General features: G+C 43.0%; 1 protein-coding gene across 3 annotated transcripts in view; it reads left to right on the top strand.

Moving 5' to 3' along the window:
• The window catches only part of dennd2b (DENN domain containing 2B), a 55,739-nt gene that overhangs the window by 24,223 nt on the left and 16,071 nt on the right, over positions 1 to 15,445 (top strand). For all 3 annotated transcript variants that reach the window (XM_005724324.1, XM_005724325.2, XM_005724323.1), the window contains exons 3-12: positions 410 to 1,687; positions 3,059 to 3,204; positions 9,058 to 9,179; positions 10,398 to 10,613; positions 10,997 to 11,093; positions 11,262 to 11,306; positions 11,420 to 11,604; positions 12,341 to 12,450; positions 12,933 to 13,002; positions 15,334 to 15,411. In XM_005724324.1, coding sequence (XP_005724381.1) covers positions 410 to 1,687; positions 3,059 to 3,204; positions 9,058 to 9,179; positions 10,398 to 10,613; positions 10,997 to 11,093; positions 11,262 to 11,306; positions 11,420 to 11,604; positions 12,341 to 12,450; positions 12,933 to 13,002; positions 15,334 to 15,411 — 2,347 coding nt within the window. The remainder of the gene's footprint in view (positions 1 to 409; positions 1,688 to 3,058; positions 3,205 to 9,057; positions 9,180 to 10,397; positions 10,614 to 10,996; positions 11,094 to 11,261; positions 11,307 to 11,419; positions 11,605 to 12,340; positions 12,451 to 12,932; positions 13,003 to 15,333; positions 15,412 to 15,445) is intronic.

The raw sequence follows: 15,445 nt of genomic DNA, 5'->3' as shown, positions 1-15,445 counted from the left end.
CGGAGCAGTGAGACTTTCACAGGTAAGATAAATCTCGCTTGGCATGCTCCTTTCTGTGTGAGGTCCAAACTGATTCTCCTCAAGTTTTTTTTGATTATGTGGAAAAATCCGCAGTGGCGTTTTAATGTAGTCTGTATTTCCTTTGGCCTGTATTTGAATCCCGGGCTGCCAGAGACAGAATACTTTAGTGTGGTTATTCTAAATACGTGGCTCAGGTTTTCATGCTGTCTTTGATCTCGGAAATGATTTCAAATCTTTCGGCTGATTCTTTACAGTTTTCTCCCATCTGTTCCACATTTGCACGCGGACTTGTTGGCACCTTTTATGACACTGGTTTGTTACCATCTGTCAGTCTGAAATATTTTTTTAAATGTAAATTTTCTTCACACCTCTCTCCGCCTTGTTTCAGGTGCCAGTCTACATCACCGTGTCCTGCTCTCTCTGCCAGCCAGCGGCAGAGCCAGCAGCCGCTCCTCAGCGACAGTGAGAACTCTGGCAAGCAGAGCAGGTACGTCAGAACTGACGGCAGGTTTCTGCTACGCGGTGGATGGAATAACAAGACAGCTAGCCTGTGCAGCGGTGCATCTCTCCCAAGTGAGCCTGACTGCCAGGGGCGTCTAACCAAGTCAAAGAGCATCAGCTGCCTGGAGAACAGGCTTTCCATCTACAAGCCTCCAGCTCAAACCAAGTCCTGTCAGGAAAGTCAGGGCGCCCAGGAGCAGAAGGAGAAACAAGGGGATCTCGCTCCAGGAGATGGACTTAATGGTAGGACACTGAGCTGGAGCACGCTCTCACTGGGACCTTCCTCTTACCAAGGCCACAAGCGCGCCCTCTCTCTCACCTCTTCAGCAACAGGTGTCCCTCCTGCCACAATCCGCAAGAAGATCTCAGAATGGGAGTGCAGAAGGGTGTCTCTGCCTAGGATGAGCTTGTGTCTGGACAAAAGAGGAGGGGAGCGCATAGGGAGTAGCGAGGGCTGCCCGAGCCTGCTGTCTTCTCCCTGCAGCGAGAAGACTTTTGACTTTAAGGGGGTTCGCAGGATGAGCACGGCATTCTCTGAATGCTCCTTCACAGAGACGGAGGAGGAGGAAGGATTTCCAGACAAAAACGGACGTTTCCAGAAAAGGATCGGCAAGACAGACTCTACGGGACCGTTCGTGCGCTCCCTGTCTACTCGCAAAGAGACGTCAGCGGTCCTCAACAGGATACAAAAGATCGAGCAAGCCCTTAAGGAGAATCCCAGCCCACCCCCTCCACGTTACCTGAGTAACTGCTACGCGCCGGATAAGACGAGACAAAAGTCTTTTGTGATAGGGGACGACCTGGACAGCACATGTACCAGTAAGCGCAGCAGCATTTGTTCAGTGAACACTGAACCGGACACCGCTTTGGTGCCCGACAAGCTCTCTAAACTCAGACAAAGGTTTAGTGTGAGCTCAGCCAGGTCCGAGAGCCCAGAACCACCGAGCCAAAAGAACTCTGTTAGCACACCAGTCAACCCCTTACCTAAACCCAAACGCACTTTTGAATACGACGCCAATCGAGACCAGAAGGGTGCATCGTCGACCAATGGACTACCTCCAGACAGAGCCTCTGAGTCTCCGCCGCCGCTGCCCTCGACCCCTGCACCCAGCACGACACGAACGGCAAAGACCGAAGGAAGTGCCCCCATCAGAATCCGGGACAGGTGAGGCAAAAATCAAATGCCTGCTTTTGTGTCTGTAATCACACAAGTATAAGCACAGGAAACTTGTACATTACCACACAATACGATGCTTTATTATTACAGTTTGGAGTTTTGAGTGAACAGGACGAACCACTTTAAAACAGGAAGTTTTTGAAGGGCTAGGGAGAAAGTATGAAACCTGGCATGCACTTACAGTGTAATAAAAACGTAATAGTTTGTGGATCTTGCATATTCCACCTACATGCATACCACATGTAACATCCCCAAAAATATTTTAAAAAGCATCTTGGAGCTATACAGGTAGTTTACAGATTTTGAATTAACTGCACATTTACCATTCCCAGTCTGTACATTAATAAACTCTGCAAACTTGACAGTTTGAATGACAAACTTCTGTGTTATGTTATAATTTGGCATTGGACCTAGTTTCTGGCTTCATCTCCTTTAAGAGGATAACTCATCAAACATGTTTGACTGCCTTGTGAGAAATTAGGCTTGTTCATTATGGCTAATTGCTTCACTGATGATGAAGCTCAACAGGCTTCTCATCAGTGTGTCCGTTTGCAAGGTTGCTGCATGTCCTGAGTTTGTTTTAGCTCTTGAATCAGCTGTTAAGGTTGCCACTGAAAAATAATACTTTGACAGAGGATTTGAAATGCCAGATCCTATCCAGAAATGTATGCAGGCCCATAAAAAGGTCTGCTCCTATAACTCTTTCATAATCCTCTTTATCAGAAGTCCTCAGTTGTTTTTTGTGAGCGTCGGGCCTGTCCAGATCATCCCCGTGTGTGAAACGGGCATGAAATCCTTAAACATTCATCCCTGTGACTCTGTGTTTAACATTCCTGTGGTTCAAGCAATTTCAGACCGAGCTTATAGCCACAAGCTGTCGATGGCGCGACTTGACCGTACTGTAGATCCCTGCGCCGATGTAGCTCCGCTAACAGTTTGTGCAGTGCTTCGACATGTGGCATGTGCTTTACACTGTGCAGACAACACGCAGGAATAATAAGATATCTGCATGTTTACTTTGGACTTATCTAGAATTTTTCGGTGATCGGAGCATGATCCTTTTATTTCAACATTAATTCTTCTGATTTAGGGTTTTTTTAAAGGACAAACGCTGACTTTAATGCGCTTATCAGCACTAGGAGTGTTTTAACCACCTGTTTCTGTTCTTCCAGATGACAAGTAGTGCATTTTAGAAGTAGGGCCAGCTGTCTGGATTATATTTTAATACAACCTGCACTTTTTCTGTCCTCTATCACGTGTTGACATGCTCTGAGTAAGACACTGGCTCGTGTTGACTTGTCCTCCTTGTAATTTTGCCTCAGCACCTTGGTGTGTTTCAAATTGTTTATCTTCTTCTAGAGAGTCGTGTGAGTCGGAGGATGCTGCCAGCTTGCCGTCTTCATATCCGTCCTCGCCCACGGAGAATGGCGCACTGACCACAGACGCACGGAGCCGACCCAATTCCAAAAGCACTTTAGAGGAGAATGCCTATGAGGACATAGTAGGTAAGCACACTGGCTCAGTACACTGTAAACAAGACAAGATGTAAACATTAACTGATCTTCAGATCGTTGATCTGTAATTTGTATTACTGTATAAGTCACCTTTCAAAGTAAGACATACAACATTTTTCTGGTTCTTGCGTCTTGAATTTGCATTTATTTTTCATGTTTTCTATTCTTCTGTGATAGTAAACTGAATATTTTTGTATTTTGAACTTATGTTGAGACAACAAAAGGCAATTTATACGCAATCTTTGTCTTTAGGGAAGTTGTCCATGGTAATTTTTTTTTACAACAGGTGTCTGGTTACATATGAATTATGAAGGAAATACAAATTTGTTGTAAGAGTAATGTGACAGCTGAGGCATTAATTATAATCTTCAAATCGGTTCGCTCCAAACATATAATGATACAGGTACTATAAAGGAAATCAAAGGCAAGGACACCCAAATCATGTGAAAAAGTTTTAGCTCCACTAGTTACACTTGTTGGCCACTTTATTAGGTACTAATAACTGCTCATTTACGCAAATATCTAATCAGCCAATCACGTGAGAGCAACTCGATGCATTTAGATCTGTAGACATAGCCAAGACAATCTGCTCAAGTTCAAATTGAGCATCAGAATGGAGATAAAAGGTGATTTAAGTGACTCTGAACGAGGCGCGGTTGCCGGTGCCAGACGGGCTGGTCTGAGTTTTTGACAAACTGCTGACCTACTGGGATTTCCCACACAACCATCTCTATGATTTACAGAGAGTGGTCCGAAAAAGACAAAAATATCCAGTGAGCAGCAGTTCTCTGTGTGAAAATGCCTTCTTGATGCCAATAATCAGAGAAGATTTTTGTCCAGACTGTTTTAATTTGACAGGAAGCTAACAGAAATTTATATATAACCGCATCTCTGAATACACAGCACATTGAACCTTGAAGCAGATGGGCTACAGCAGCAGAAGACCAGGCTGGGAACCACTCCTGTCAGCTAATAACAGGAAACTAAGGATACAGTTGGCACAGGCTCGCTAAAATTGGGCAATAGAAAAGTGGAAAAATGGTTCTTGGTATAATGATTCTAAATGTCTGCTGCTGCATTCAGATGGTAGGCTCACAATTTGGCATAAACAACATGAAAGCATGGATCCACCCTGCCTTGGATCAATTCAGGCTGCTTCTGGTGATGTAATGTGTGGGGGATATTTTCTTGGCACACTTTGGACCTCTTAGTTCACACTGCAGGTCTTAATGCTCAATTAAAGCGGCCCGCATGCGCAAAAGAAGACGTCACACACAACGCACTCTGTTTAGACCCAGAGCAAACAATATTGTTTGACTGATGGTCCTTAAAATAAAGACTTCGGACTTTATGTTTCCCAATTTTTGCTTTAAGTTATGATAAGTAATGATCCTTATTGCTGTTTTAGAGAGGAGCTGTGCTTCAAAGGATAGCTGCAGATTTCTGTCAGAATCTGCAGATTATACAGTACAAATAAAATGTTCACGTTGTCTTCCCAACAGTTTCACTAACATCTACACTGGATGGCCAGGAAGCGTTCACGATGTCTTCTCCGGCGCTGATAATTGGCGTCTGTCTTGTGTTGGTGACGTAAAAGACGGATTTAATGCGACATGACCGTTCAAACAGCAGTCGCTTTCTAAAACATCGGATATGTATCGGATTCAGGACCACATACGAAAGTGACCCAGATCGGATTTGAAAATATCGGATTTGTGCCGTTCACACTGTCATACCATGATCGGATATGGGTCGCATAGGGTCAAAAAAATCGGATTTGATGCGCTTTCGCCTGCAGTGTGAACGTAGCCTTAGTATCAACAGAGCAAGACAGTCTACTGGAGTATTGTTGCTGACCGTGGTTGCTTCCAGCAGGATAACTCACCATGTCACAAAACTCAAATCCCCTCAATCTGGTTTCTTGAATGTGAAAATGAGTTCACTGTACTCAAATTCCCCTCACACTCACCAGATCTCAATCCAAAAGAGCACCTTTGGGATGGGGTGGAACGGCAGATTCATGTGTGGCCGATAAATTTGCCGCAAATGTGTGATACTGTCATGTGAATATGGAATAAAATCTCAGAGAAATGTTTCCAGCACCTTGTTGACTCTATCACATGGAGAATTAAGGCAGGTCTGAAGGTGAAAGAGGCTCCAAACTCGTACTGGCAAGGTGTACCTAATAAAGTGGGTGCTGAATGCATATCATTAGTCTGATTGTAACAGAAGCTTTGGCAGACAAAGTCGGATGTTTTAGTGACTCTTAAAGTTGTAATAAGTGTGGTGGCCCGCCCCCTTTTCGCTTTTGCTTCATGTAGAAATGTGTGGGGTGTGGAAAACAAATCCCACTGTGGGAGCAGTCAGTGAGCACTGAGCCTGAAAATAAGATTAATGGATAACATGTGGCTGCACGGGTTGAATTTTATTGTAGAGATCGACTGGGTATCTGCATTTTCACTCTGCTATCTGGCATCAGCAGGGCGAAGAGGAGCAGTGGGAACTCCCACAGTGAAATGCCTTTATTGATGCAGATAGATGTAATCAGTAATCAGTAAGTGGCAGTTCACCAAATGTTAGAGTAAGGATGGAATTTTTTGTGTGGTCACAGATTTGCTTTTTAAAAAAATTGCTAAGCATCATTTTCTTACATTTTCATGAAGCGTTTCTCGCCGGAGAGAAGTCAAATCATTGGTTTGTTGTCTGAGATAATTTGTGTATGAAATGCTGGACGCGTCGAGGAGCCAAAATTCCTTTCCACTAGCAAATGACCCCAGGCCCTTTGCCCAGTTCAGCTGCCAACTCCCTCGGTACATATTTAATGCAGTGAAAATGTGTCAGTGCGATGTGCAAGCTCATGATGAAACTTGTGCAAAAAAACAAAACAAAAAAATCCCCAAACAGTTTACACACTCTGCAATATTTTTATTATAAACGCTCAGTGATGACTAAATAAGGGTAGGATTTTTTAAATATACAAGCACAACCATTTTTTCCCAGTCAGTGCACTTCTTCTTCTCCTTCTTCTTCTGTTTTTTTTTCTTTTTTTCTTTTTGGCTGAGGATGTGCAGCGGTCTGAGATAGAGTGTCAAGGCATGACGGATTTTCATGTGACTCGCAACAAAGCTCCCATTGTTCATCCGGCACTGTGAGGGTGAGAGTTTGCGGGTTGGAGACGCACTTTTCCCGATCTTTGCCTGTTCTCGACAGAGATGTTGTCTTCGAGTTGAAGTGCTCAAACAAAAGCTTTCAAACTAAAGTTTCATTTGAGAAGCAGCCACGCTGGTAGGAAATGAGGGTTTTTGTCTATCTTATTACACGGTACAGCCATCTTTTACAAAGAACAACAACCTCCCGTATATTAAAGCTGCTTTCAGACGAAACAATTTCTGGGGAGTACCTGTGGGTAAGTACCCACTGGGGATGTCCCTGTGTTCCAAATTCCTTCCAAGCCTTTATTCTGATTGCATTCGCCCCTCAACAAACTCTTGAGGCTGATGTAATGCAGGCCAGTGGTTGGTAGCTCAGCGTCACCTCTTGTTGTGGTCAGCGTCTTCATTTTCTCCCCACATTGCTGCATGGGGTGGATGCCCACTAGCAAACCGAAGGGAACTGTGAGTGCAGAGTTTTATATTTAATCAAGATTGCATCTTATTTCCCTTTATTAAAGTCTGGACTCCATCTCATCTTTAAGAGTTGCTCTCTAAATAGCTACATTCAGATTTTTAGCCAATTACAGTATACCTGCATCACTCAAAGTTCCTCTTAACCTGAGGAAGTACCCTGGTAACGCTGACTAGAAAAAAGACCCTATAAAACAAAGTGCTGCGATGGTTCCCAGATGTGAGGTCTCTTTTTCATGTCGGATGAAAATACATGAACACTGACTATGCAAGAAATGAAAAGAATTAAATAAATAAATAAATGTTTTTCTTTCCCATGAGAACTTTGACTTCTTTGACTTTCTTGGAAGGACGCCCACTCACTTGTTGTCAGTTGGCACTTGTGCTTGATGTTAGGTGTTTATCTTAAGATCGCTGGCCTTTTTTGACCTGCGCTACAGTGTTACTACGGTTGCATGATATATTGTGACATCAGGGAACCGTGTAAGTGCTTTTAACTAGTGTAGCTGATAAATGGTGTGCCGGTGATTGATCTGTTTACAAGCTGATGAATCACACCCTTTGCACCACTGACACAATGATTCAGCTGTCTGCTCTTACCCCACTGCGAATGAATGAATCTGGGCGACTGTCTGCTACGTGTAACGAGCGATTAAACAGATGCACCTTAGACACATAAAGCAAGCTGTAATTTTGTTATGGTGCCTGAAATACTGTACATTCTGCCACAAAACGTCGCCGGCGTGGTCACGGGAGAGACTGTCTTCGTGACGGAGGCGCTGTACGGTTTGCGGTCCTGCCAGAGGTTCTTCTATAGCGTCCGTCTCTGATGTAGTTTTGTTTCAGTGGTTGAGCATTGGTACAAGATCGCCACTTTAGAGGGTAAATTGATCCTGACATTGTTGGTGTAGTTTGCTCTGAGCCTCGCCCTGCCCAGAGCGTCTATTGTGCGTGTGTACAATCACAGTGTGCAGCTGAGGTGTGTCCCCTCCCTGCGTAATGCTGCGTGTCTGGGAGTGTGTTAGGGAGAGATCCTGATGTTTGTAATCAGAGCAGCAGATTAGTACCCTCCAGTGCATGAGCAGCTATAGAGACATATGATTTTCCCAGCAGGCTCTCATTACAGTATAGCTTCGGTTTAATGGCGCAGCGGCACAATGTGGGGTCAGACTGAGCCCTCTGATTCTGCCCCGCAGCTTTAATGATGCACATAAAAATAACTCCACTCAACTAATTGACTGCATGACACAACATAACACCCCGAAGCTCCCCATCCAGTGTACATTGTCTGTGCATGGATGTGTGTGTGTCCAGGTTAAATCATTAACCTAAAAATAGGTAACTGAACGAAGCTATGCAAGCATTTTTTTTAAGTTAGGTGCTTAAAAAACTCTCATTGTTGGAGGGTTCACCGGGTTTTCCTTTAAAACACAGCTACCAGATGCACTTCTGTTGCCAGATAACACTGATTTTCTTTCTTTTAAAAGTTCCCTTCATGCATTTCGACGCCATCTGGCTCTGTTTTTTGTTCTTCGCCGTGGTTTCTTCTCTTTCTCACAACCTTTTTCAGACCCTGCCAAAAAGCTATTCTCAGAGCACATGTCTGAATAGACACGGACTGTGGTGTTACACAAGTTCTGTCTTTATTGAAGTTGGTCCCCTGCCAGGTGACATCAGCGAGAGCCATGCTATGCTCTGTAATGTTCATGCTCTTTGCTTTCCTGCCATCATTTAGTGACTGAAGGACAACTATGGAGCGGTAGCAAAATCTATGCTTATTGCAGGCCTAAAATAATTTGCCAAATGAGACCTGAACTCTTATTTGTCAGATGCCTTATTAGATTGTCTTATGCAAAAAACAAACATAAAATGATATACTTAGCTGATGTATACTTGAAAGAACCAGTGGTTATTGGAAAGGTCTTTGTGGAACTCATGATGTACTCTTCTTTTGCTCTCTCACTACAGTTTGCATATCTGGACAGTGACTCAGTTGGGAATTAACTTGAGTCGGCTGTGAATGTCCTTTGACTTACCTTTCATCACTCATCCCTTTTTGAAATAACCTAGGGAGGCTTTCTTGGACCTCTGACACCTTTAATCGCCTTCTATTTACCCTCTTTGACCCCTCGGCCTCATCTGTCCTCTCTCAGAAACGGCCTGCTTACACAAACTGTTGCCAGCTGTACTTCTATCGTGAACACTCACTTTATTCCCACAGAGAAGGAGAATCCATATGAGGACGTCGACCTGAAGCGGCGGAGTTTGGGCCGTACGTCTCGTCTGTTGGAGAACAACCGCTCTTGGTCCGTCATGGACAGGAAGCTGAACTCTCCGCCTCAGGTAACCCTTTCGGGGTGTCACGGATGAAACCTGGATAACGTCTTTTAAAGAATCTCACACCTCATTTGAGTCACTCCAGGAAACAGCTTGACGTGTTTAGACCTTGCGATGTTTACAGAAAGGGCCATCTGCTGATTTAGTCTGCTCACTTCATTGCCAGGCACATGCCTCACACTATGTAAAGTAGAAGGGACAAAAGGGGTACATGTGGTAACAACAAGCATTGTTTAACGCTGCTGTAAACACTGTTTGAACCGCTACTTTTGATAGAGAAGTCCATCAGAGAAGTCAGTCATTTCCAGAGTAGCGCTGAGAAGATGACAAACGTTTCAAGTTATCACATGTACAGGAAAAACCCCTGCTTTGAAGATGGACATGCTTTTTTAAGTTGTTCCTTTGAACGCCACTCCCTGTGACTGCTTCACAATAAATCGTATTCTCCTGCTTAAATGCTTTAATGTTTTGTTTGCATTGACACTATCACATTAAAGCATTGTGGCCCACATACGGACCGGTGCAACTGACCTTTCTGTCAGTGCAAAGCTATTAATCTACACATTTAATTCCTGGTATATTTTAATAAAAGAAAAATAAGTGCAATTTAAAAAATAAATGTTATTGTTATGTTATTGTAGGGTCAACTTAAAATATAAAGTGCCTTAAGGGAACTGTTGTTGTGATTTGGTCTTATATAAATAAAACTGAATTGAATTACTTGTCAGTTTTTCTACATAATAAAGAAACGTTGTTATAGTAAATGAAAAAATAAAATCAGTCAGCACCACACTGGGTTCAAATTGTAAGAAAACACTGTTACAATTACCGAAAATGTTCTTGTAGCTCATTGCACAGACTGTCCTGTAATTATTAAACAGAAAATAAAATAAAAATTCTTGTTAATTGACAGAATATGTCCTTTTCCCCCTTTGTACTCTGAAACCACCATTAAAATGACAGATTTCTATGAAAAAATGGAAATTTCTGTCATTGAAGTCCAAAATTCAGGCTCTTTCCAAAGCTGTCGAGCAGGCCATATTAGAGGCCAATTCTGGCCCCCGGGCCTTATGTTGGACACCTCTTTATGACAGGAAATGAAAAACTAGGAAGGCAGATCACTGCGCAATGTAACTGAGATATAAAGATATTGCTTAAAGCTAAGTGTTATTACAAGTGAATGAAAGGGTACCAAACCTGCTGCTTTCTTTTCTCTGTAACTAGCTGCCTTCCAAGCCCAGCAGTCAGTCCCTTCACTTGCCTGCTCCGAGCGACAGGAAAAGCCATCGGATGTCGCAGCTGACCAAACGCTACAGCCACGACGAAATGCTGCTTCTCCCCCAGATTGGTGTATCGCCCTCACCTTGCGGCCTGCTGGATGATAGCCTCTGTAGCACAACCGATACCCTGCCCTCACACAGGCACTGGAGGATCCCCAAGGTACACACTGCGAAATTGTACAAAAACACCTACACTAAGTCCTCGCAGAGCTCCGACCGTGTTCACTCTGTGTTCCCGCTTCACAGGTCATCTCAGGTTTCAGTCAGAGTCAGTGGAGCTCTGGATCACTTGTAATTCCACAGTTTGGAATAGATGTTTTAAGATAGAGTGCCTTGTTGCGTGTAATCACTGTTTAAATTTGCCTTTTTCTCAAGAACTCCCCTTAATGCCTTTCTGTTGTGTTTGTCTGCACCCTTTAACACACATGTACTGTATTTCACACTGTTAGCTTTGGCCGTGCACATCTATGCTTCCTATACTTAGGCTCGAGAGAAACAAAACCTTAAGTTCCTGATAGAATTTCCTCCTTCCTCCGTCTACAGCTGGTCCAGAGGATCAACTCCATTTACTGCACTAAACGTGGGAAGAAGAGGTTGAAGAAGCTTTCCATGTCCAATGTTGAGACTGCATCTCTGAGAGGTATTGCTTCTCTATATTCCCCTTCATCTTCTGGCCAGATAAGCGAGTAAATATTTGTATCTCAGCCACCCACGTAGCGTTCCCTCTGTGTCCCTTTTGTGACATAAACACATGTTTGTGAAGAAGCACCCTGACCCATAAAGATCCCTTTTCTCTGTGTGTCTCCAGACGACAACAGCGAGAGCGAGAGCGATTCGGACGACAGGTTCAAAGGTTAGCGAGCGCACATTTTTCAGATACCTTCTGTTTAATTGACTGACCTGCTGTAGCCTCAGATTTCATTCTCTACAAAAAACTGACAATTTTGCGTGTATTATGTTTCTCAGCTCACACCCAGAGGTTATTAAAGTTACAGTCCATCCTGCGACGAGCCCCGAGCTATCGAACGCTGGAGCTGCAGCTCATCGAGTGGCAGGAGAGAGAACTCTTTGAGTACTTTGTGGTTGTTTCTCTGAAAAAGAAACCCACCAAGAACTCCTACTCCCCAGAGGTCACCTACCAATTCCCCAAGGTAAAAGCCGCAACTGGGTCCTGCTGCTGGTCGCCTCTGACAACTTTTACGTGGGGCGTAGCAAGAACGCAGAGAGCGCAAATTGCTTTGAAACAAAGCGAACAAGCAAAGAAATAAAAAAAAAAAATCAAGTCTATCGTGTCAGTGACCATAAAATTCCTTAACCGACGTCACTAGGTTTTTAGAAATCACAAACTGTGCACAGATATGTCACCACTGAATGGTTTCCAAAGCATAAATAGTTCAGAACCTCCTGAGTGTTATTATTACGTGACTTATAAAAGCAGTTACTGCAATGATATTATTCTTACTATTAAAAGCTCGTGTAGAGGGTTTCTAAAATTTCCCCCCATTTTGAGCCTTGAAACACTTTTTTCACATTTGACCCTGCAGGCTGTTTGAAGTTGTGCGGGTTATTACAGCTTATAAATTAAAGCCCTGTAGGTCTGTTTATAATTTAAAATAACCAGGATCCATTCACGCCACAGGAAAAACCCTGAAAGAGTATTTCTCTAATTACTTCTCAGCTGACGTGTACACTGGGAGAAGTTAATCTCACACGGCCAGAGAGCACTCTCTGTGTAGTTGAATTAGAGAGGACATGAGGGAGTTTAACCTTGAACAGGAGAAAAGTTAGTCTGGTCATTTGTAGGTCATCCATGGGGGATTTTAATAAAGGATGACAGAGTTATGTGAAGGAGGATGAGCTGACTGGAATACTCTCCTCACCTCACAGCTGGATAGGCCCACCAAGCAGATGAGGGAGGCAGAACAGAGGCTCAAAGCCATTCCCCAGTTCTGTTTCCCAGATGCCAAAGACTGGAGTCCGGTCTCAGAGTACAGCAGGTACGTCCAGCAGTCTTCCACACAGTGTCAAATTCCTTTCCTTTCCTGTCTGTTGGGCAACAGAAAAAACAGAAACTATAGAAATTTCACATCCACCTCACCCTCTAAGGCGAGGTTTAGGTTTTCCTCTGCTGAATAGCTCAGCTTCTGAAATGACGTCTCATGCATGTTAAAGGTTTTTCCATTTGGCTGTGTTCTGTAAAAGGTGGATTTTTACTAAACCCAAAGCCACAGTGGACGTTATAACTGATAATAAATGATACTGTACTTTATTTAATCAACAACAATATAATAATGATGATAATCTTTCACACACCTCCACCCTTTTATCTGTGCACTCCACCTGCTGCACCGTTTGAATGTATAACCATGCCAGGCCCAATACAATCATGCTCTGTTTTATCACAAGTATCTGCCGTTGTGTTCAGGACTCTGTGTCTTTGCGTTGCTCCTCATGTGCATATATTTGTTTTTGGCCTCAGCGAGACCTTCTCCTTCATGTTGACTGGGGAGGACGGCAGCAGGAGGTTTGGGTACTGCAGGCGCCTGCTGGTAAGCCGCTGTTCATCTCCCTGTTCGCACCCCGCTGAGCCCCTGTTTGTTGTGACAGACGCTTTTATTTGAACACTCGGTGTAGTTTCCTGTGGCGCTGCTGATGTGACCGTGTGCTTTGTCTGAAAAGGAAAGAAATCGCTAAGAATAATAATGTCAAAAATAAAACATGAAAAACTAAACAGGGTGTGAAACGCTTGAAAAAATAGATGCGGACAAAGATTATCGCACTTACTGTTACAGCAGCTGAGCAGCGTGTGTGTGTGCCCAGTAAATACTTTAAATAGTGTTAGCAGAGCAACAAACACCCAAACTACACAGGTGAGATTTCAGTGGCTACAAAATACAGTGATTGAATAAGTATATGTTTAATGAAATGTGTAGCTCTGTTGCATTTTAAATTGAATGCACTTGGGAAGAAATATTGCCTTAAAAGATAGAACGCAGTCATAAAAAGCCCATGAAAATGTTGTAAAATATAATAATTGAAGATAAAAACCCAGTTAGAATAGAATAGAATAGAATAGAATAGAATTAAACTTTATTGTCATTGCACATGCACAGGAACAGGGCAACGAAATGCAGTTTGCATCCATCCAGAAGTGCTTTAGTGATATAGATATATTACAATATATATTAGCAATAGTATAGATATGTAAGTATATTACAGAAATGGGTCTATTCAATTCAATGAGTCTAGGACTGACTCATTGAATTTAACAACGGTTTCTCGGGCGAGGCAAGACAAAAAGAAACCATGAAAAATCCAAACATTGTCATTCTGGAGCATTTCCTCTCCGTAATTAGTCTGGCGAATGCTTTGAAGTGTTTCGTTGAGCCTCCCATTTAGCTTGCGGGTGGAGAGCATGACTGTGTGGGATTCTGCTAATGTGCTGGCGATTTTTGTTTGCCGTTTGCCTTTAAAAACGAAAGAAAAAAAAAGCGTGCACGCAGCATGCACGGTCTCAGAAGCTTACCAGGAGCGTGTGTGCTGTTTAGATTTCTTGGTAAATTTTAGATCAGCAAAGTGTTTTCTTATGCATGATCCGCTTTGTTGATCTGAGATTGTTTTTGATGGAAGCAGGTTTCAATGACGGTTGACAGAGACAGATAGGGAGATGGGGAAGAGAGGTGAGCTGCTCTCCTCCAGTAACTTTGTTTCCTCCCCGCTGTCTGTCCAGCAGTTGGCAGCAGGCGAGCATTCCTGAGGACTTGAATCAAGCTCCACATAGTTGATTTAATCATCCATTTGGAAAGGCAGAGGAGAAACTAGAGGAGAAAATTGTATTCCTAATATGGACAAGTGGATTCGTCTGTGTGGCCTGTGTTCATTTGTGTCCGTGTTTTTAAGTGTCTGTGCCCCCGCTGTTTCTATTTGAGCGCACAGAGGACAGCAGATAGGATCAGACAGAGCAGATAAACCACCTATGTTTATCCGCATGAAAGACTTTCACCTCAGATGACAGATTGAGTCAAAGACTTCACATACAACATTTAAGCAACTTATCTTCACGTTATCATCCGTGTAGTTTTATGGTCCCTTTATGTATTTGTAATTATATACAGTAGTGTTTGGAAGTCTTGAATCGCCCCTTGTTGGATTACTCTTCAATAACGTAGAGGTTCTTACTCAGGGGAGGCCAATCGTGACTGATTATGTTCAGTCGTGTGTTTTTCTATCCAGGTATGCAGCGTGTTTAGGATCATTGCTTGACAGATCAAAATCTGATGGTACTTTTCTGTACTTTTGTAATTAATTCCAGCAACACCGCTGGCTGAAGTGCAGCCCAAAACCATGACAGAGCCACGGCTGCTTTTTAAATTTAGTTATTTTTGGCGTTTTCTTTAATAGAATGAACTAAAGAAATGTGAACAAATGTTTTTGTGTTTTTGTGACAGGCTGCAAGTAACAAAATGTCTAAAGTTGATTCTTTGTTTTCTATGATGTGAGGACACAACACTGGTGCATCCCTTGAGTTTAGGTTCCTTGTTTATGCGTGAATGATTCATAGGTCAGTGTTAAGTGTCTTAACAAGCAAAAACAAATATTCCTGTGAAGATCATCAGGTACAAGGACTGGGCTCAAAACAGCCAAGAAACCCTTGAGAACTATTGCTCAAGACCACTTTAAAAAATTACAAGAAAATGTGTTTCCTTCCTTGGAAGTAAAATATAAAGAAAAGAGGTGTCACTCCAGACTTTTGGACAGCACTGGGTATAGGGCTACCTTGCTAAGCCCTTTCTTCAAGTGCATTTATAGTTATCATTTTTTTAAGGATATCTCTGAATGGGTCTCTTCTGGTAAAGAGTTTATTCTTTTTTCTCTTGCAGCCGACTGGGAAAGGACCTCGCCTTCCTGAGGTGTACTGTGTCATCAGCAGGCTGGGCTGTTTTGACTTGTTCTCTACAGTGAGTTCAGTCTTGTCCTCTAGCCACACACACA

Source organism: Pundamilia nyererei, unplaced genomic scaffold (genome assembly GCF_000239375.1).
Source record: "Pundamilia nyererei isolate P.nyererei 1_Seehausen unplaced genomic scaffold, PunNye1.0 scaffold00011, whole genome shotgun sequence".
Taxonomy (NCBI): Eukaryota; Metazoa; Chordata; class Actinopteri; order Cichliformes; family Cichlidae; genus Pundamilia; species Pundamilia nyererei.
Note: the sequence above shows the minus strand (reverse complement) of the source record. Positions and strands in the feature narration are given on the sequence as shown.